This window comes from Empidonax traillii, unplaced genomic scaffold (genome assembly GCF_003031625.1).
Source record: "Empidonax traillii isolate 1590-97213 ecotype Southwest subspecies unplaced genomic scaffold, ASM303162v1 scaffold26:size2357266, whole genome shotgun sequence".
NCBI classification, from domain to species: domain Eukaryota; kingdom Metazoa; phylum Chordata; class Aves; order Passeriformes; family Tyrannidae; genus Empidonax; species Empidonax traillii.
Window position 1 is genome coordinate 667,765 of NW_020955219.1, and position 22,859 is coordinate 690,623.

A 22,859-nucleotide genomic window follows, 5' to 3' on the forward strand; every position below is an offset into this window, starting at 1 on the left:
CCAAGTCTGGAGCAGTGGAATGGGACAGGAGCACACACACAGCCCTGGGTGGAGAGGAGGAGTGAAGGACCCTGGCAGGAGGTGCAGAGGAACTGTGGGGACAGCCCACAGAATGAGGTGGGCGAATGAATGCCCAGAGGGGAATGGAGGAAGAGGAAGCCTGTGGGAGAGGTGCAAAGAAGGCGATTCTCTTACTTGGTTCTTGGCATTCTTCTAAGTGGGCAGTGATTTGCTCTTTGGTGGTAAACAGCAATTTCCGTTCATTTCCACCCACTGCAGGGAGAGGTAGGGAGGCTTCCCTCTGAGCTAGAGCTGCTGTCCACGTGTTCTGCTCTGGCCTTGTTCCCAGCTTGGGAGGAAACAGTTTCTGTCCTTCTTGGGGTAAGATGGAAAGGTACTGATGGTATTTGATGGAATCAAAGATGTTTTTTCAAAAATCTCCAGCGAAATAGGTATTCTTGTACATCTATATATACACCTATATATACATACATACATATACATAAACCACAAACACTGTATATATAAATAAAAATGACAGCACTGTGCTGTTTGCACTTGAGCTTCCAGCTTTGGAACAGCTGCAGTCCTGCAAGTGAGTGTTCAGCAGGCAAAAGTGATTTCTATATCAAACTGCTGCTGTTTAAAGTTGCAGCAGACAAAGGAGATGAGAGCAAACAAAAAAAAATTGATTTTTTTTTTTTTTTTAACTAAAATGATCATTAAGCCCCTCTGGTGCCTTCAAAGCTGAGTGCAGAAGGAAACATGATGAAGATTGAGCTTTCTGAGGGAAACCTTACACAAGCATAGGTAGGTTTTTCTCCTAGCACTTGTACTTCAATATGCTGGATAATATTTGAAATTAGCATTTCTGTGTGCTACCCTCAAGCAACACTCGTAGGGAGCCACAGCTGTGGAGCCTTCTTTCTTGGCTGCCATTGAATCGAGGGGCTTGGTCTCTGAGGGTTCACTTCTTAATGCTGTTAGAGAAGTGATTTTCTGGTGTTAAACATCAGTTACCCAATCAAGTGAAAGTAGCTAAACTGTGGGGAAGAAGAGAGTTTGAGAAAATAGTTCTTTTGTCAACCCTATTCTATGAGGGAGTAGTTAGATAAGAAAGACATTAAAAAAACAACCTTTTTTTTTTTTTTTGAAACAGTGGCCTGAAAATTCTGTAAAATTAAAACTTGTTTACTTTTAAGCAGCTATCAATTCTGCAGAGAATTTGTTAATTCTACATAAGAGCAGATGCTGCTTTTGGTATGGTAGTTCAGCAGAGATGCTCAATGATGGGACTAAAACCTGAAGCACAGATGCAACCTCTGTTATAGCATAATAATTAAGCTGTCATTATAGAGATTGGTATTTGCAGTGTTGCTTCCTCCAGATCAAGAAACACTCTCTCCTTTCCTGCCCACAAAATGAAGCAACGGAAAGTGAAAACAAAATGCTCACCATGAAAATGCTCGCTAACAGGCAAAAGCTGGCAGCAGCACAACCAGCTGAGGTGAAGCTGAGGACGTATTAGGGAGGATTTCTGCACCTGAGCAGCTTGGGATCAGTGCAGGTGAAGAAACTTTGAGTCAGTGTTTGGAAACTTTGAGTTAGTGCTTTGAAAACGGGAGTCGTTGTATGCGCTCCCAAAGAGGCACCAGGTGAAAGCTTCTGTGAGCTCTGGAGAGAGTGGATGTGATGGTGTGATGGTTAGGTTTGTGCATTGTGGAGCTTGAAAATGTTTTGGGGTTGTTTTTTTTGAGAACGAGGTAATCTCAAAAATGGAAGACAGGTACTATAGGCCTTCATTCACCTTGGAATATGAGAAAGAATATCTGCTTCAGCGGCAAGTCCAAACTGAATCATCAAATACACTTGTGTTCTCCAGTCACACTGGCTCCAGAAGATTCTCTACATGGGTCTCTGTCTGCATTACACTATGGAGGAAAAAGCTGATTGTTATGTTGCTTACTAAGTGAAGCAAAGACACATGAAAGTTTGAAGTAGTTCGCATTGTGGGTGGTTTTTGTTTTTATTTTGCTCTTTGTAGAGGGGATTTAAATCAGGGAAAAGGATCCTCTGCAAAATCTTGGGAGTTGTAGTAGAAGTGACGTACAGAATCTTCCTGCTGTCAGCTCAGCCTGTTTGCGCATATGCTGAGTGTGGCATATTTAACTGCAGGTTAGCTCAGGAGCTCGCAAACTTTGAGGTTTTTTGGGTTTGCTTCATTTTGGTGTTTTTCTTTTTTTTTTTTTTAATACTGTTTGGAAGCAAAATATTAAGATGAAAGTATTAAAATAGCAGAAAGGTTTTACATTTGAAATCTGTCATCCAGTCTTCCTGCCACTTTACATCACTTTGTGCAATTCCTGTGGGCTAGCTGGTAGTGCGCCAAGTTGAATTTGATTTCTGCTTTGGTTTGAAGAAAGAAGGAATGAAGATGATTGTGAACTTGAAAGGAAAGGAAATGTGCAAGGATAGAATTTCTAATGTCAGAATTCTGTATTCAGAGGAGTAATTAAATCACATAGTGCACCATAGCCAGGAACTCAAGCTTAGAGCAATTTGCAAACCTGGTAGAAAAAGGGAATGACCACAATTGCTCTTTAGATCTTTTTTTTTTTTTTTTTTCCCTTTCTTGAATATTTCGACAAAGACGAACCCAATCAGGGGAGGTGGCCAAAACCAAGACAATGTCTATACACTTTAAATAGCACATCCTCTTTCTGTCTGATTTTACGTGTATGCTGTTCTTGTTTTTTTTTTTTATTATTCTGCTGCTTAAGTTTCCTTGGGCTATTTCTATCTGAACCAAACCGTAACGTTTTTTCCCCTCTTTTGGTAGCTGCTTCATGACAGAATAAAAACTGGATGCAAGTTGTGATTGATGTGTGCTTTTGCAGCTTGTAGCACTATGAGAAACGCAGGTGCAGCTGATGATGTTTGCTAGAAGTAGATTGAAAAAGCAAGAAAATGAAATTTCACTTCTGCACAGAAAACCTGTTGTAAAACTGTGGGGCAGGAAACAATTCCGGAAGCAAAAACTCCATTTGTTTCTGCGGGACAAAATGAAGAGGCTCCTTCAAGGCCAGGTAGATGATAATTCAAACCACGCACATCGGTGCCAGCTATCCCCAGTGGAGATTGAAACAGACGTGTTTGTTTGTGGAATAAAGAGGAGCCCCGGGAGCACTGAATTTTCCACGGCTGGAGGAGACTTTCATCAGGATGGAGGACGTGATTCCAAGGCAGTCAATGAAGTTTGTGTCGGTGAGGTGGAACTGAACTGGGATGGCTATGTGAAAATACCGTGTTCAGTCCAGCAGAACAAGAAGGACTTGCAGGGAAATTCTTCTGATGGTATCACACAGACCTCTTCTGAAATAAAGAGCAGAGTGTCTGAGGGGCAGGACCTTTCTTCTCTGAGCATTACCATGAGCTGGAGGGATGCAGCCGAAAGGCAAGGGTGCTTTCCCCAGGAGAAGCCCACTGCATACAAGAGCCGTAGGAGGCAGTCAAGAGATCGCTCAGCTGATGTGGTTGATTACATTGTTAAAGAGCTCCAGGGCATAAGTCGAATCCAGACAGAGATCGCAGAGCTCCGTCAGCACCTCACCTTGATAAAAGGCTCTGTGGATGAAGTCTCCAGCTGCGTGGATACAGTCTTGAGTGAGATAGAAGGCCTACAAGGTGGTTCTGGTGGCAAAACTCAGGGTACACATGCTCGAGAGCCAAGAAAGGAGGTACAAAAGGAAGAACCAGTATTATATTTTTATGGCATCCCAGAGAAAGATGGTGAAAATACAGTAGAGCTTATCTGCAGCTTCTTGTCTGAGTATCACTGCTTCAATGGTATTCAGTGCAGTAAGTATATAAAAGATGCTTATAGATCAGATGTGGGTACAGGCAAGCCATTAATGCCAAGACCAGCAGTTGTGAAACTTGTCAGCTGTGAACAGAGAGACTTTATCTTACAAAAGTCTATCCTTCTGCAGAGCTCAGGGGTCCGGATTGCTACCAGTGAGGAGCAAAAGCGGCAGAATGGCCAGAAGGGCCAGAAAACGGATTCAGTCTCTTTGCAGTCCGGCTTCAAGAAAAATCATCACAACTTGGTGAATCCTGATGGAGCTCAGAGAACTGATGCAGTTGGGCAACTCCAAACAGACTTATGCCAGGTCAAGTATAAAAGCACGAGTAGGAAAGCACAGTGCTCAGGGCAGAGACCTGATTCTGCACAGAAATCAGCCTTGACTAAGGAAAGCAGCTCGGTGTCTGAGACTGGAAAGGAAGCACAAACAATAAGCTGCAGTGAGCAGCCTTCAGATGACAGTGACATTCGCCAGGTCCTTCATGAACCTCTGCAAAATCCACAGGTGACTGGTTTGGCCAGATCAGGTGATGGAAACCACTGCTGCTCATCTGACTCTCCTGGCCATGCGAAACAGATGTGTTCTTCAAATAATGTTGGTGAGCACAGGCTTGACACTGAAAACGTCACTGAGAATTGCTCTTCCCTTCTAGAAAAAGATGAGGGGATAACCACAGAAGAAATTGAAATAGACTGTGATGCTTCCTGCAAACTAACCAGTGCAGAGAAAGTCGATATTCAAAGAGAAGATGTTTCTAGTGGGGTGACAACCATTAGCTATGATCATACAACGGATGAAATGGCTGATAGTAGTGACAGCTTGAAAGATATGATCCAAATGGACCTGAATGATCAAGATCCAACTGATCAGGTGTTTAGGGATGTCCTGGAAAATTCACAGTATTTCCTTGACCATTCCCGGGATAACATTGATCTTGTAGACATGAAGTTTTACACCAATAAGCTTGGGAAAGCTATTCACCACTTCAGGTCTGCTCTGCAGGTGGTATTTCATAAACTGGAAACAAGTGATTCTGAAATGCTTTTGGAAAATGATAGTGGCTTACAGATGGATGATGACAACACACTTATGCTGACCAGTTCAGGTATGGGTGGTAGCTCTGACAACTTTGCAGAAACCCCTCCTAGTCAGTCCTCTGAGAGCCAGGCAAACACAAATGTCAACAGTGAAGCATCTGCTCAGATGCAATTTGCTCCTTCCAGTCTTTCCTGTGTTCCTCACGAGCCTCCTGTTTCCAGTTTGGTGCCATCATCTGACTGTGAAATCCCTGCTGGGCAATGCTTGCCTCCTGAGGAGCTTGGAGAAGATGTGAACACCCTACCTGAGCCAGCGAAGGAGTGCAGACCCATGAGCCTGGACAAGGTGTGCGCAGAGACCATCTACCTGAACAAATGCATCAACAATTTCAAAAATGTGCTGAGGGAAAAGAGACAAATGCGTAGGAGACTCTTAAAAGGATTAGCGCAGGAAGGAAACGGGATTTCTGCTGAGGAGACAAATTCAGGTAAAATGAAAAAAAAAAAATGTTTTTGAGGAGATGTCAAAATCTGTTGTTTGTGCAACCAGCGGCCAACACCTCATTATGTGGGTAAACAGTTTATTAGAAATTGTGAGCAAATAGTTACAGAGGCAAGTAGATACGCTGTACAACACTTCTGACAAAACCCTCTAAAATGTATTGTGTAACACACTAAAATGCCAGTTAGCAAGCTTCACTTCTCTCTTTTTTTTCTTTTCTTTTTTTTTTTTCCCTTTTTTTTTCAGACAGGGAGATTTGCAGTGCTTCTTCAAAATAGCAGGTGTTAAAGTTTTTCATCATAATTCGTGACTTGGTTTCTTGTTAAATATAATAGCTAAGACATGTGATAACAAAGTGTGCATTTGGGCTGTAAGTATCCAGATTTGCAGTTTTGTGAGTTCAGTGGATCTAGACTTCAAGTGACTCTATCATGAAGTGGGAGTTCTCAGTGTTTAATCACTGCTAGATGTTATCCTAGTGCAGACCCTTTAAAAATAAAAATTAAATCAAAACAAAACACACACACAAATTGGTTGAGACTTGTATTTTGGTATTGTTCCTGTAACTTGTCCTTGAGATGAGAAATTGTTCATTTGTGTGGAGCTACCTGCCTTGTTTCCAGGACTGATATTGAAGCGCCAATGTGAGTTGAAACAGTGGTGGAGATGTGCTGCTAAATCTATCCCTGAGCATGTGGGAGACAGAGCTGACCAGCATCCTTTGATGGGACACATTTTGATAGGCCTTTGATAGGTAAAACGGAACCTAAACTTGAAATGTTAGTCCATCTGCCCCCTTCCTCTCCAGGCAGTGGGAAGACTTCCTTGGTGTCATCTCCATCCAAATCACTACACAGTTAAGAGAAGAGGCTTTGTTTCAAGGGTGGAAGATATTTGAATTGCAGGTTGAAATCTTCACATCCTTGTTGTGAACTTCTGTGTGTCAAATACCGTGTTCACTCTTCTTGCAATCATGAAAGCTAGTCAGAGTAATCAGAGGGCTCTTCTTCTGACATGAAGAATTGTCTAACTCCAAGTGCTTTTCCAGTGACTGTGCTTTCATTGTGAAGAAACAATCTGTCAACCTGTATTTGAGTTCTGTACCAGTGCAGTGACCTTCTCAGTTATGCAGATCATAAGGCTTGTAATAAGCTCTCTGCTTTATTTTATAGAAGGTCTTTAATAGAGAGTTGGATTAAACAATAGGTTTTTAGTGAGGTAAACACTGGGATTTGTTGGAAGGCTTGGCAGACGTGCTTTTTTTCCTTTTTTTTTTTTTCCCAGTGGTGTTTGCATGGTGCTCAAGTCTGGACATATGTCCTAATTTTAGGACCCAAGGGAACAGACAGGGGCTTGGCTTGGATTAGCATATGTCACAGTGCAGCAGAAGTATTGAAATAGCCTGTTTCTGAATGTGAGAGGAGGCTGCTCATTTCAGCAGAGTTTGAGCAGTACAGGCGTGTTCACAAGGAGAGAAGTAGCCAAAACAGTTAAGGAGGAGAAGGAGGAATAGAGCTGGACTTTGTACCTCAAATCTGGCTTGAGGGTGCGTTGGCCCTCCTGAGCCTCCCTGCTTCAGTTCTCCTGAACATCATCTAGTGACTTGACAAAAGAGTTGGTGCTCATGTGACACTCACGTAAAGGTGGATCTACACGTTAGATTTGGCAACTGAAGCTATAAAAATAAGTGTGTGATGAAATAGTGATGCAGGAAATGTGCTCTGAGAAATGGGACGAGTCAAAGGAGTCAAAGGTAGTGGAGAACACTGGTTAAAGGATAAGAAAAGGAAGAGAAAAAACCCCTGGAGGTGTCAGGAAGCAAAGCAGTCAGGACCCTCAGAGCTAGGCAGGGAAGCTCTTTGGGAATTGAAATTAGATTATGTTTGGGTCCCTTCAAGCCGTTTTGTGATTCTATGACTCTCTGAAATGGTGTTGATCTGGTTTGTATTTTTAAAGAAAGAGAAGCTGCAGTTTTATGTCCTGCTTTCATGTACTCAAGTTTGAGCCAAGCCTTTATTTTCTTCCTTTGGAAAAAGCATCGTACTTGGAATGCAATGAAATCTAGTTGGTTTGTTTTTTTTCCCAGCAGTAGATAAGTGTTTATGTCTCACTTTAAAAATGTAATTTGTTGTTAATAGGCTTTCCAGTTCCTGGGTAAGGTCCACTGAAAACCCAGTTCTGCAGCTGTGGTTTTTTGGTTCTGAACCTGAACCGCTGTGGTGCTCATGTATGCTCAAAAGTTCAGTTTGGGGTATTTAATTAAATATGTTTGGCAGCAGCCTGCAGCCAAGGAATGGATGATAACTTTGAAGGTGTTGGTAAATCTGCATGTTTTGGTGAATCAGAGATGATGCACTGGCGTAAAGGTTTAATTTATTTATAGTTGTACACAGATGCAAATTACCAGAAGAATTTGGAAGTTGGCAGATGCATGTAAGTAATTGTTGTGTTTTATTGGAAGTCAAAAGAGAGAAAATAAAATATCCCCTGAAATATCCCCTGAAAGTCTGGGGAAGGTTTTAAAATTTGAATTCGAGAAAAAGAAAAAAAAAGTGAAAGCGAAGATGAAGATAAGTTTGTTTGTTTGTTTGTTTTTTTACTAAAAGTCCTGAAATAGAGATTTTTGTGCATGCAAGGTGACTGCTCAAAAGTGGAATAGTGGAAGAGTTCTGTGATAGCGGTTTAACCAAGTTAGTGACCACTGATGAAATGCACATGCTATACTGAGACACAAGATTTTAGATCTTTGTCTGCAGTTACTCAGAGCTTTGCCAAATTTTATATTTGACCTGAAACTGTCCCCAACTGTCCCCCAACTGATGGGGATCAGAAATCAAAGATATGTATGGAATTTAAGCTAAAATGTTTTGTTGTGTTTGTTTGTGTTTTTTTTTTTAATTAAAAAATTAGCCTAATGCAAGATTTATTTCTTTGTTTTTGTATAAAAATAAGTTTGACCTATATTTGAGACACTCTAGTGCCCTGAGGTCTTAAAATTTGGCAGTGCTAGTCCATGTCAAGGAATTTTCTGTGGAAAATCAGTCCCAAATGAGCGAAGTGAACACGCTCTTGAAAAATGTGTAGCTTGCATATGCTCACTGGTAGTTTGCTACTGTTGAGCTGTTGCACTGCCAGAGACTCCATCTGTCCTCAGTGTTTTCCAGCCGGGGGCTAAAAGCAGGGTTTCCCTGCTCGACGTGACTGAGAGCCACAGCAGACCTGAGAGGGGACACAAGTCCAGGTCTTCTGCATCCCCTGCCCTCTGAGAGTCCACGGGAGACATCAGGAAGGATTATCATTCAAGTACAAAGGAGTTAAAAACCCAGGAGTGAGGGATATCGGGCTCTGAGACACAGTGAAACAACCCCACGGACCAGCTCAGGAGAGAATTTGGCTTGGGTTGGAAGGGCTTAGGGTGACTGTGCAAAAAGAAGGACAAAACCAGAGGACTTGGAGCAGAATTGCCTCTGTCTAGGTGAGAAGGTTTTCCCTAACAAAACAGGACAGGCAGGATGATGATATTATATGTAAAATAAAAAATTACTCCAGAGGAGAACAGTCAGAAGTGTCCATGCACAACAAAACATGTTCCCACTGGAGTCCGGGGTGAACCCCAAATTTCCTCAGCTTCTCCAGGTTGGCAGGTCTGTGCAGAGCTGACTGTCACAACACAGCACTTCTGCCACACCGGCTGTTGGGTAGGAGACAGCAGCATCCTGCTCATTGTGATTTCTCCTCCATGAGCTAAAAAGGAGAAGCCTGCAGGGTGGTCCGGAGGCTTTCTTCCCTAATGAGCATCCATGCAGGCATGTCTTAAGGTGGAAAGTAGGGTTTTTATTTTATCTACAATCCAGCACTTCATTTGCTAAAGTAATTTGACTTCTCCTTAGCAATTGAGTTAAAATAGCTTCTCTATTTTCCTGTCTTAGTGATTGCATGTCTGTAATTATACCCATGTAGACAGTAACTTCAAAAACTATTTTTGCTTTTAAACCAGTTTGAGTGTCTCCTGTTGCCATGAAGATATTCCTTACCCTCCATCTTTCATATGCAAATGAGTAATATGATTCTTCTGTGCAGGGAGAGAATTATCTGATTGGAGGACTTAAAAAATATCGTGTCTGTACCGGAAGTTTTGAGTATGACTCTCATGTAACTTTACTAGCCCTGAAATTGCCTATCCATAAACATGAGATTTAGTGTAGGAGGCTTCTGGATTTTTTTTTTTTTTTCTCAGAGGAAAATTGCCTAGATGTATAAACCCAGAAAATATCTCTCTGCGTTATGGTATTTGCAAAAGCAAAATGTGTTCCGTGGGAGCTGTCTGTTTCCTCATACTGGGCAAAATGTACAGGGGGTGAGGAGGGAAGCAGCAGGGATGCTTCAGATGCAGGCAGTGGATGCAGTCCGGGGGAAAGGAGGAATAAATTCTATTTCTCTCTATAATAAGTACAGGTTTTCTTTCCTGTGTGATAAACAGCAGCTCCACTTCTGTATTAAGATTATTTAAAATTCCTCAGTTAATAAAACCAGAACTGTAACTCCAAAAAGAGTTCTCGAAAACATATGTTATAATGCATGTGCATGTGTGGATGAAATTTGACTAGTTAAATTTGAGGTTGATTGAAAGAGATTAGTTGACTGGTGTATGTCCCAGGAAGTGCATGGGAAAACTCTTCGCTGCACAAATGTTTTATCAACTTGTGGCAAACCTTTCCCCCAGTTTCTGAAATCATTTTACAGGCCTCATGGCAGAACTCTGGTCTATTAACTTTTGTTCCTCTCCTTCTTATCTTTCTCTTTTCTTTGCAGAAGGAGGTAGAGGAGAGCTCCAGGTTGTACATGTTGTCCCTTGTAACCAACATCTCTTTCTGAAACCCCTGTGTGTGCATGACTCGTCTCCATGTAGCCAATTGCTCCTGCTGAGGCGCTGAGGTTCAGCTTAGCATGTCATGATTGTCAGAGGCTTTGTTTAACATTGTGTATGAGTTAAGAGTCTGTTCAGTGCGTATTGCCTTGTACAAAGAGGAGAACATGAATGCTTGGAGTGATCTCCTCCCTTCGGTCCTCTGTGGGGTGTGTGTGATGTTCACAGGCACCGTGTCAGCAGAGTACAAGTTGTTTATCTTGTCCTTTCCGGTCTTCCTCTTTATGAATCTTGTTTAAACCAAGTATATTTTCGTTTTTCTTCACTATAATATTTCATTTCATGTCTGTCTGGTTCATACACTTAACATCCATTAAAGCCAAAAGTACATCTATAGGCTATAATACTGAGATTAAGCAAGAGTGGATGCTGAAAGGTGTTCACTGCAGATTCCAGGTCTTTATAGGTAGCTACAGGCTTCACTTTGCTTTGAGCAGGGCTCTGTGCCCCATGGGAAGGGCAGGATTTTTCCCTTAATACCTACAGTTATTACTTTTCTACTCGTAGACTGGTTACCTCTCTGCTTATTGCGCTATGGGCAACAAGTGACTCTTTCCTCCTAACTGCAAAAGGAGAAGGGATCTGCAGAATTATTTTATTGACTACTGTGTGTTTTGTCAACAGTTGTGTTTGCAACTGTATCTCATACAGAGAAATTACTGGCTTTTGGATCCTCAGCTGTTTTATTTTCTTGAATCTGTGCTGCATGGATTCAGTGCCTGCTGTGCTTCTCCCTCTCCCTTTGTTGTATGAATGAGGTTAAATCGGTTTCCTGGAGTAGGCTGAATGTTCCAGGCCTTTTGGGCCTCCATACAGATCTCATCCATTGAGTTTGATTAATTTACATTTCTAACCTCTATTGGCTCATGTATGAGCAGTTTTGTTTCATTCTTACTGGTAAATATCTGTCCATTAATGTGTTTTCAGGAATTTTTCACCACTGGGATAAGAGGTGTCAAATACTTGTGTTAAATTCCATCTTCTGGCTTCAGTGCAAAACCACTTCAACTTCCTCTAAACTGCTCACCTGGCAATTAGAAAAGTAGTACCGGATGATACATCAAGTGGGATGAGTTTCCTTTGGGGCTCTTCAATCCTTAATTAAATTGATGCTGTTGCAGAATAGAAAATTAATTTAAAATAATCCTTTGACTTGTTGCAGCTTTGGATTCCATGTAAAATGCAGGACACTTGAGTTCAATGAAGACGTTGAACCATAAGACTCACTCATTTAACTTGGAAAATTTAGTTCAGTTTGACTCTGCTAATGCCTCTGAAGAAATGCTCTAATTAGGCATGACCAGAAGTTTAATTTAGACAATGAAACAGTTTGTCTTTGGTTTAGCCTGATTCAGATTAGCCTATATCTAAACTGAGGTTTTTGAGGTTTAGTAATAAAGCATGGTATTTGAAAGCAAGTTTGGATGATTTTCAAAACAAATAAAAGTCATTATTGATTTTTTAAATCTTTTTAAATAAAACATTGTAAAGCAGCTTTCCATGTTTTACATCTGTTTTTTATCTTGAGAGGATAATGTGTTAGACACAGTACTTAAATATGATGGAAAGTTCCATTGTTAGGAAGTCTATTATGTGGAGAGATGGATTTGTATGGAGGGCTAACAGATCTAGGGATATTATTCTGTTTCCTTGGGGTGCTCCAGACTTGGTGATTTTTTCTTTTCTTTTTTTTTTTTTTAATGCCTCGTCCATTTTATGGATTTTTGCTTCTACAGAAGTACATAATTCTTCTGGCCATTGAAGCATCTTCTTGTGTATGAGAGAATTTGTGAATTTAAAAATTGCAGCTTTGTTGAATAGTTTCTCAAATTACTTGTAAGCCTAGTTGCTGCTTTTCCTGAGAAAACAAAAATCCTAGTAGTTTCATTTTTAGGCTTCACCAAACATTAACTTCCCTATGACTGAATACCCTGCCTTAAATGATCATATCTTTTACCTTGTTTAATCCAGGGCCTTAAATTTATGCTCCTCTGTCACTGGCATTGTTTTGCTAACTGATTTTTGGTAGAAAAGAAACTTTAATTGCTTGGAGAAGACCTCTCAGCAACTGATTGCAGCATGCTTTACTGTGAGTGAATATACTGCATTCCTAGGGGTGACAAGCACTTCCCCAGCTGAAGGTATTTGCTGGACAGTAGGTGTAAAAATGTCATCCAGCAGCTTCAAAAATAATGAAAAAACAAAAAACCAAACAAACAAATAAAGATGTGACGGGCTTTTTTGTTTACGTGTTTGCTTCTCCATCATTTGAGTGCTCCTTCACTTGCTTACTGGAGGTTTAAAGAAAAAAACCAAAACAACAAAACAAAACAAAACAAAAACAAAACAAAACAAAAAAAAGCACAATATTTCAGATTCAAACTGGTCTGGCTGCTTTCAAGGAAAGATCAAGTGACAGAGATGTGCAGAGAAGATGCATAAGCCAGCAAAACACTTCCTGTGACATGCAGCATGTGGATGACTGGGTGTAAAATGTGTCTATTTTCCCTTTGCCTCTCCCATTTGCTTTGGGAAGGACAGTGCTAAAAGCTCTCGCAGTTGTTACAGTGTTCTTCTCACCTGCCTGTCTCTTCCACTGCTTGCCCAGGCTGTGAGTGAGTCAGGCTGCTGCTGTGGGCTGAACTCGAGCAGATCCATAGCTGTGGCAAGTCCCAGAGCAGCTGCTGGAGCCCTGCTGTTCCCTGGTCTGAGTGCTGCCTTTGGAGGGTGGGAAACACCCTCTGCAGCAAATGCATCTGAACAGCACTGCCATTTGCCTTCTTTAAATGGAAGGGAACACGTGAAGAGTTCCTACCCACAGCAGAGGTGCAAACTATGGATTGCTTTGTTTAACTGGCACTGATGGAGGTGTCTGGACCCTGAGCCAGCACTTGTAGCTCCTGAAGCCTCTGATTCTTTGACTGCATATGTCAGCGCAAGAAGGGGCTGCAGAGGACTTCCTGGTGACTGCCAGTGCTCTGCCACTGTGTGATATCATGCCATTACATCATATATAAACCTCCTAATTTTCTTCTTTAGATCTAGTTAGGTTTGGTGTCTGCTTCTCCTTTTGAAAGGCTGCTACAGAACTGTCATGGTGAGGCACCTTTGAATTTTCTTCCTCCGTTTATGATTAGCTGCAGATCTTCTCCAGTTCTCCTGCCTACTGAACAAACACAGGAAAAGGTTCTTTTTGCTAGAATAAGCAAGATGTTTTGTTCTTCTTCTATAGTATTGTATTTACATCCTTAAACTGCTTTTGCCATTTTCCTTTGTGAATTCTTTTTGCTTTGATATAGACTAAAAAAGTTTCATCTGCCCTTGCTAAAGGAGTCTTGCCAGCACAGTACAAAGGTACTTATGGTTTTAGTTCTGTGGAGGCATTTCACTGGACATACTCTGGATGGTGTTCTCTGCTTACATAGCCACATCATAGAGGCATATGGTCAGTGTGATGACTAGGACTCAAGTCCACTGTCACATGTTTTTCTCCACTGAGGACCACCCTGTACAAAGTTCAAAGCAGGCTTTGGGACTTTGACCTTGCCATTTTCCACACTTAATCCTCCACTGTTGCAGTCTTTACTGCCATCAGTTCCTTCCACTGGACATATGTGTTCAGTATCAATAATTCCCCTGTGTTTGTCATTTTCAGATTTTATCAGCAGATCCTGCTTACTCCCACAGGCTTCCTTATTGCGTTGTCCATGGCTGGCTCAGTTGCAGTTACTTGTTTACCCACCTTAAAGCTCCTTCCTCCTCCTCAGCTTATCCGGCCTTATTAACGTCACATGGCATTGCATCAAAAGTTTTTTATTGAAGTGAAAATTCAGCTCATTTTACAGTATAAACAAAAATAGTTGCTTAACTGAAATGTTTAAAAAACTGATTCACCTCCTGTTTTTCACTTGCCTCCATGTTAATTCTTTTCTTCATGTTTGCTCAGAAGCGCTTTCAAGCTGCTGAAGCCAGTAATGATCCTACATTAATCTGGATCACATGTCCTTGCTCCCCACACACACCTTAACTGTGGATGCTGCATTGCCTCTTCTACGGTCTTGAGGCATCAGTCCCTGTCTGATGAATGTCAGGGGCTGGTTCTCTTGGCATTTTCTCTGGGAGAAGGCTGCCTGGAACAAATTATCTCTTTACTTTGCTTTCAGCAGGTGATAACTCCTGTTTCTTCACATCCATCATCTGCCATGGCCCTGCATCAATATTGTCACTTGCTGGAAGATCTTTTGTTTTGTGCGGTTGTACCCAGATGATTTTGAATCTTGACCCTAGAGATGCTCTTTCTCTCATTTTCTTTTTATTTGCATGGCTAAAAGGCTGGTAAAAGTAATTAAAATACATGAGCACAAGTATAATTTATTTGGAACTCTTGGCAGTTTTTACTTGGCATGTCTCAAATCTGGGAGATGATGCAGGTTTGTTTCCTAATCGCCCTCCCCACATCCACGTTCCTGGCTGTTGTCTGTTGACTCATGGTTGCCCGTAGGAAATGGTTATTGCTCAGCAAGGTAACAGCTTTCCCTGGATCTTTTTTCCACCCCAGACAGATTCCTGATGCTCTCTCTTGTGGTCTACAGGCTGCAATGAAAAAGCTGTTTTGTGGTCTTTTGATGTCTCAAATATCAGTCACTTTTATTTAGAGTTTATCAGGTAAAATGATTGAAAACTTGTTTTTTAAACTAATTCCTTTTGCCAATAAATGTTTGTCATTCTCTGTCATTCGTCTCAGCTGAACCATCTGATGTCAAGCTCAGTCCATTATAAAACCTTTGTCCATTTTAGTTTTGCTTTCTAGCCACAGCTCTTCTAAGTGTTCAAAAGCAAAGGTAGAGATGTCCTCCCCTGTGTGCTCAGAAGGATATGGTTGCATTTGCGTCATGAAATCCTCTGTCTTGGTACATTGCAGGTGTTTAAGGATTTATCACTTTTAATGAGTCCACTGAAGATTTTCAAAGAAACAAAACATTGCTCTATAAATACAATCCTAATATGAAAATGAGAACATTGTTTGAATTCAAAATATGAATGCTCACATTGGCAGTCTGCAGGACTGTGAGATGCCAGTCCACCTACAGTCATCTTGCAAATACTGGCTCTTTTTTCACACCTGTTAGAAATTAAATACTTTGATACGAATGGGTGGAACTGCAACGGGACCTCTCTGCTTAGGGGACTAAAGACTCTTCACGTTTGAGCATGGGCAAAGCTCACAAGTGTTTGTACAAAGGTTCATGTTGGTCTGGTCTGTCATTTGTGCATTTCACACAAGAGCTTTTAATTTACATCTTCATTGTGACCACGTTTGGATTAAGTGGTGACCTGTAATAACAGGAGCTCTCCAATAGCTCCAACTTATTTTGGGTTGGAAAAAAACTGAAAAGTTGGTCTTCAAGAATGCCTTTTGAATGAGGAGGTGCACTGAACAGGCTCTTCAGGTTCCAGTCCTAGGTGTTCAGTGAAATTGCATAGCCTGTCTGTGTTTGTATGACTTATCCTGGCATCTTGGTCACTGGAGGTGCTTGAATGAATTTCTGTATGCATTTGCCAGCATGCAGTGTGGTCTGTTACCCTTTCCTCAGAATACAGTCTGAATACTTTCTCTGGTATTTTCTGGTCTTTTTGGAAACTAGTTTCATGTTGCTCTTTTCCCTTCCTCTCTTTAAGGGCCAAGATGTGGCTGATCCATCAAAACCACCCTGGCTCAAAGGAGGGTAAGTAGTGTTTTGAGATGTTGTTTTTATAATTAAAGTGATGTCTGCAGTTCGCTATAAGTAAAAACAGAATTTCTGGTGTTTTAAATGAAGTAACGAAGTGGCCAAACCTCACTTAGGGCCAGGCTGCTGCTGTATTTCGGTCTCCTCTTAAGGAGCTGGAGGTGACTGTGCTGCTCTTTGAGAACTGTGGTTAAGATCAAGGTTATACTTGCACTGTATAGTCTGTAATGTATTGGTGGCAGGTGCTTATGGTAGTAGTATTAAATAATTGTTACTGAGCACCTCAGAGTGGTCTGGATGAAATTCTTTTTCCTGAATCAGTCACTTGTGGCATCAGGAGCGTGAAAGAGTAGCTCTGAAAGACTGCTATGTCTTTTGCTCTTAGGAAAGGAAAAGGTAGGTTTGGGGAAGTGTTCTATCTTTGCAGTGTTTTCTATGGTCATTATAGTAGTGAAAACTGCATTAACTCTAGAAATCATTGCAGTTTGTATTTTTAAAGCAGTGATCATCGTGCCTGATCTGCACAGATGAGAGTGAGGGTTTGTGAATTCTTTCCATGATGGCAGCAAATGAAGCAGACAGATCCTGATTGTAAATTTCAGCATGACACTCTGCATAACAGGTGCCAGCACGGTATCCTCTGGGGAAAAAAAAAAAAAAAAGACAGTGACATGTTTTATGGGCTGCTGGGTTGTGTGCCTGGTACACTGCGAGGGCGATTCGGTTTGGTGGCAGGGCACTCATTAGGAGCTGACAGTCAGTAGCAGCCGATTTGCCCTGAAATCTCAGCAAGAGGTTGTCCTGCTACACGCTTAAGTTAATTCTCATACTACTGAAGGAAACTTCCCTAATAAAACGTGAATTAAATTAGAGGCTTCACTGTATGGCTTTCTGCTTTTGGAGTTACTGTTCTTCAGTGGCGGCATTGCCACAAAGTGTCACCTGCGGATGCCTGGAGCTGCCTAGCAACCCTGTGCTTTCCCAAAGAGCCCAGGACTTGGGTGAGCATGCTGTTGGAGAACTGGCAATTTGCTGGAGCACAAGACAGTGATTTATAGTAACTATAAGCAGCACCTTCTCCTGCTTTAACATGGATACAGTGTACTCGGTTTATTGGTTCATGCACACAAAATGATTTCCCAGCCTGAAAGATGAATACACCTACAGTCCTTGAAATACTTAAAAATGTGCTTTGTCAATTCAAGCCAGTGTTTGCTCTAGTCTGTAACTTTTTTCCTTTCTGTGCAAGATGTAACAAAACAGTCTGGCTAATGTAGTTTTGACAGAAGTTTGTCATATTCACTGTATTCCCCATGCAAGATATTTCTGGAGAAGGTGGCTGTGGGTGGTAAACCTTTTAATTCCACCCTTAGCCACATTGTGGCTTATTAGTCTCAAAGTATATTTAGGCATTTATATTTATTCTTTCAATATGAAGAGTAGAATAATGGTGTACTTTGAGGGATGTAGTCATCTTCTATCAGTGCAAACCACCTTTGCTTGCTTAAATTTTCAAGATTTAATGGAAGCTTCTGTGTGATAAAACTTATATTAAAGATGAATACATGCTTCAAGGTACTTTCACTTTTAGAATAATGCAACAGTAGCTCCCTGTCTGTAATCACTGGGTTTGGAGAGATCACTTCCAAAAAAAAGATGCAATTGGTATTATGAATCAGTCTCTGGGTGTGATATCTCATATCTATATATTTTATTTATTAATGCAAATCTTCTTCTCATACAGAAATGCTATTCATTCCTCAATACAGCTCTCCATAATAATGCGATAAATATTACAGTCTATTACAGTCACTGCAGAGGAGAGTTACCCTACTACATATGAAGCTACACATTTGAGGCACTGACAGTTGTTCTGTCTGTGCAAACACTGTAATTTTATTAAGCAAGGTAGAAATTGTGCTTGAATAAAGAGACCGAGATAGCCGAAAGCACAACACTTTTGAAAATTGAGAATTGTTGCTGTTAATTTATTTATTTATTTGTTTGTTTATGTATATTAACAAGATAAAAGCATGTCATCTGAGTGCATAACTGTTTGTGTTCTAAGATGCCTTTCTTCACTGACAAGTGCAAGCACCTTTCAAACACGTTTGTCATCCTGGCCTACCACTGATTCTCTCATAAACCTCAATCAATCAAAAATATTTTGCAAGAAACAAGTTGTAACTGGACATGCTTCTTGAGCACAGTCATTTGTATAGGCTCATCTTGAACTTATAAAACATACAATTTTAATGCTTTTTCTTTCCTGGGAAAGGTCAGAGTATCACTGTTTCCTTTGAATTGACTTGGAAAAAAAAATCATTGGAAATTGTGTAGAAAAGAAGTGTAATTTCTCAATTGTGCAGCTGACTTTTAGCAGGAGCACTGACTCTGGATTATTACTTGTAACCATTTTGTTGCATGTTTTCAACTTATGGACTCTCCCTTTCTATTTTGTGTATGCTTTCATAATTTAAGTGATTTGACACAAATCTCTGACCCCAATTTATCAATAAGCTGTGTTGTGGCTTAAGTAATGCTGAGATTCTTGGCATTATCTGAGTAGACTTTCATGACATCTATTTTACCCCAAGAAAGTATCACTGATATCAGAAAGGATTTGTAATGTTAGGGCAGCAGACAAAATTCCATGTTTAATTCCAGTAAGTCTGGCAGTAATATTTCTAGCAATATAAATACTGTGCAGATATTTCTTATTTCTTGATGTAGGTGAGATTTCTCTATGATAAGTCAGAAGGGATCATTTCAGTGTAACTTGAGCAAAAAAGTTTTTCTGGAGTTCTCTAGTAAAAAAATGGTGTCACCTTGCTGTAAGGATTTCCTCGTGTTGGGAAAACTGTTCTCATTCTTGGCCAAATATTTCAGCAGAATCAATTAACTGCTGTAAACCTCCACCTTTCTCGTGTCTGGGTTTGCCTCCCTTCCCAGTGACTGCAGGTGGTGTGTCAGGAGCACAGAGGGGCTGTGCTGCCGTGCAAGTGTGACTCATCCTGCATGTGGAGCCTGCACGGTTTGCGCAGTTACATGTGACTGCTCACCTTCCCACCAGGCTCATCCAGCCAGCAGCAGCTGTCAGCTCAGCCCTGGCTCGGACATGTCACTCTCCCATGCCCCCTCGAAAAAGTCAATTGTGCTCTTGCAATTCTGTCTCATGTTTCTGTAATAATAGACTGCTTTCCTCTCTGTTTTCCTCTCTGGCACAGCCTTGTGCTGTCTGTATCATGACACCCTCATCTGTCCTCGAGCATGGCCTGCTGTTATGTAGGTTTGGTCACCCTGGATTCCTTTTTTTTACTTTTGGCTGTATTTAACAGGGGCTTGAGTAGATACTGTTTTCTGAGTAGATCCTGCCTCTTGTCACTTGCCAGCCTCTCAATTTTCATGGCACGTGCAAATTTGTAGTGGCAGTTTGGTTTCCTGGATCCTTAGGAAGGGCAGCTCTATGTGTGGGTTTTGTTGCAGTTAAAACAGTTTGTCCCATGCTCCTTTTTCCTGTAACTGTGGTGCCCTAAAGCATTTTGGCTGGGTCAGGTGTGCCAAATCAGCAAAACAGACTGGTTGAAAGGGCTATCCACTTTATCCTACGAATGCAAAAAGGTGTAAGCCAGTATGGTATTGCATGAAAACGAATGGCTAAGGATGGAGAGGCAGAGGGGTTCCTTTACAGTCTCTGTAACCAAGTAAAAGGCCTCAGGAGCCATATTCCTAATGTTAGCAAGGCATGAAAGCAGCATGAAGATGGGAAAGGTGAGAGATACAGTGAGAGGGGCTTTGCCTGGTGGGCTGAGCGTTCGTTGCATGGAGTCACAGCAGAGAAGTGTGTGTTCTGTTTCCAGCCTTAGCAAAAAGCAGTGTCTAAAGTCATTACAGATGGATGCATTTGCTGGAGGCCTTTAAACTGAATTAATAGATCTGCTTCAAGTACAGGGTTGTAATGGCCAGTCTTCGCTAACGAAGAACCGGGGAAGGTCTTTACGCCTTCCAGCCTGCGCATTGGGTTTTTTAGGTGAGACACAGTGTGCGCGGAACTGAGCCCACCCTTTAATCCTGAGGTTCGTCTGCCGGGGCCAAGCGAGCTTGGACGGTGGCAGTGAGGTCCTCAGGACGTAGATGGATTGCCTTACAGGGCTAACAAGCTCCATCTGCTCGGGGAGTGGCCCCGACTGGGAATCAAACCTGGGCCTCGGCGGTGACAGCGCCGCGTCCTTAACCTCTAGACCACCAAGGGGCTCGTGGTGTTACCAGTGAATAGCAGGCTCCAGCTATAATTACAGAGTCTGGCATCATCAGGTGGGAAGCAGATTATAGTGTTTTATTTCATCAGGCTCTTACTGTTCCTGGGATAGTGGCTCTTTTGCTCCATTGCCACTTCCATCAGCAAATGGCAGCTCTTGTGTATACAAGTCTGGATGGCTTGAAATGCTGAGCACTACAAATGGTCTCTTCTATGGAAATAAAAAGGATCTCCTTTCTCCTCAGATATCAGGTTTTTCCTAATAATTATATGGACCTCAAGGGCCAGGATTAACTATATTCTAGCTTTGAATCAGAAGATGAGTAGCAGCATCCTGCCCCTGGGCTGATCCTCTTTGACACGCTCCTCTCCTAACCACCAACACCAGACAGGAATGTCTGGATTGTTGTTCGTGAAGAAGATAAACACTTAATCGTTTTTAGCATTAACTTTACAGTTTCTTAAGTATAATCTTCTGGCTGATTTTTCTTCCTCCAGTGAAGCATCCCCCTCTTCACCCCCTCAACCCTAAACTAATTAATCTTTCTTTTTTTTTTCCTCCTGAATTTCCAGGCCTGCGGGTGGTCTCTATGGCATCGATAGCATGCCTGATCTACGCAAAAAAAAGCCAATTCCACTTGTCAGTGATCTGGTAAGAGATTTGTTTGTTTCTCTTCTGCTACGTAGCCATTAGTGCAGCTAGCTTTACTTTTTCATTGTATGATAACAGTTTCTGTCACTTTAGGAAGCTGAATGTTTTCCATTTTGTTAAATTAATTCTTATTCTAAAGGGTTAGGAGTTGTGCTTGAAAAAAATCTCAGTGAGAATGAGCTACAGTTTCATTCATTTGACAGAATTAAGGTATTTTTTGTGTTCTTTTTCCTTGTTATTCTTCACAAAGTATTTGATTATTTTTAGGCCTACATTATTTTTAAGTGTTTTCCTAAAAAAATCACATACCTTAGGGAAAGTTATAATGTCCACGTGAGGTTTGGCAACTCACCAGAGGGTTGGAATTTCTGAGGATAGATAAACGAGCATATGTGCTTGGATTTTAAAAGCTATTTGCAATATTGCCAGTAGGCTTCTGCACTGAGGAAGCATGAGAACCAAGAGAGTAACGAGGACAAGTTTCATATGCTTGTATGATATGGTGAAATAAGGCTTCTGCAGGACAAATGGTTTTTTGTTGGCTGTATTCAGCACATGTAGCGATTTCATACTTGGGAGAAATGCTGTAACAGCTGAAAGACCAAAGTTTCCATATCCTGTAATTCATGTGAGAAGATGCATGCAATTTTCTCTGCCAGCTTATGCATGGGAAGCTTAGTATGTGTCTAGCTAACTGCTTGTATCTTAAATCTTTGCAATAATGGCATTAACTTGTCTTACTTCCCTTGAATGCTTTCATTCTCTCTCTTCACAGGCCATGGTAAGTGAAGCTAAAGACTATCCATCAAGTCTTCACCAAAAAAAAAAAAAATATTTTACCTTATTTTCCATCCATTTATTTTCTTTTTGTTTTGAACCTGCAGTATTGCAGTGCATGTGTATCCAGCATTCTGTCCCGCTCCATCACTGGAGGAATGAACTTTTTCAGTCTGTCTTCAAACTGCATAAAGCAGAGCATAAATGGAGGCTTTTGACACAGTTTGGTGATTTCAAAGCAAATGCTGCAACCTTTCATTTCCTCATCTACCTTCATCTAACTGGAGTGGCTTGCTGCAGAAACCCCATGCATGCCACTGTGAAGTCCTGCAAAGGCACTGTCCTGTGCTGTCCACAGCTGCAGAACACCACTGGGGGGACATGAAAGGCAGTTCTGTGAGGGGAAAATGCAGTTCATTGTGTTCAGTGATGGCCAATGAATGTGATACACCAGCACATTCAAACCTCTGCTCCCAACCCACACTCCTTTTTTTTTTTTTTTTTTTTCTTTTCCTGGTTATTTGTAGCCCTTTTACTGTCATATTTTGACAGTTTGTGTATGTTGTAAAACTGATAAAATAATGTCCTTTCGGATATGAATGACGATAGATATAGAAAAGTGAGTCCCCTGTAGTGACGTTAGACAATAAAAGCGTTACTGTTGCTACCAGAGCAGGGAAGTGGAAATGGGAACCCAGGTTTCGTTGATAGTTCTTACCAGAGAAACATAAAAAAATTTACTTAATTCAGACTGGTTCTGGGCAGATGAAAACAATCTTGCAGACCTTTCAGAATTCGCATTTGACTCTTCTGAGATGTGAGCTGTCATTTTAAGAAATCAACTTGAATGCAGTAGACTACTGGTTTGATATGTGGCATGAGAGAGTCCCCTTGCTTACATCTCTGGGCATGTAGTGCCATTGTATTCATAAATATTGGTAGTGAATAACAAGCTTTCTTCCTCCTTAGTCACTGGTTCAGTCCCGGAAAGCCGGAATTACCTCAGCAATGGCCACTAGAACATCTCTCAAAGATGAAGAGCTGGTAAGTGGGAGGACTGCTTGGCTTCTCTTAACTTTTAGTAAGCAAATTATGGATAGCAGCATCCTGCTTT

The 22,859-nt window shown here is 41.3% G+C and overlaps 1 protein-coding gene across 9 annotated transcripts in view; it reads left to right on the plus strand.

Moving 5' to 3' along the window:
- The window catches only part of UNC13B (unc-13 homolog B), a 208,215-nt gene that overhangs the window by 105,323 nt on the left and 80,033 nt on the right, over positions 1 to 22,859 (plus strand). For 4 of the 9 annotated variants that reach the window (XM_027906444.1, XM_027906476.1, XM_027906469.1 and 1 more), the window contains exons 2-7: positions 2,840 to 5,388; positions 10,215 to 10,237; positions 16,009 to 16,055; positions 20,890 to 20,968; positions 21,744 to 21,749; positions 22,715 to 22,789. In XM_027906444.1, the coding sequence (XP_027762245.1) occupies positions 2,931 to 5,388; positions 10,215 to 10,237; positions 16,009 to 16,055; positions 20,890 to 20,968; positions 21,744 to 21,749; positions 22,715 to 22,789 (2,688 nt within the window). In that variant the 5' untranslated portion in view covers positions 2,840 to 2,930. The remainder of the gene's footprint in view (positions 1 to 2,839; positions 5,389 to 10,214; positions 10,238 to 16,008; positions 16,056 to 20,889; positions 20,969 to 21,743; positions 21,750 to 22,714; positions 22,790 to 22,859) is intronic. The other 5 variants (XM_027906460.1, XM_027906482.1, XM_027906490.1 and 2 more) reach the window with 3 other exon arrangements.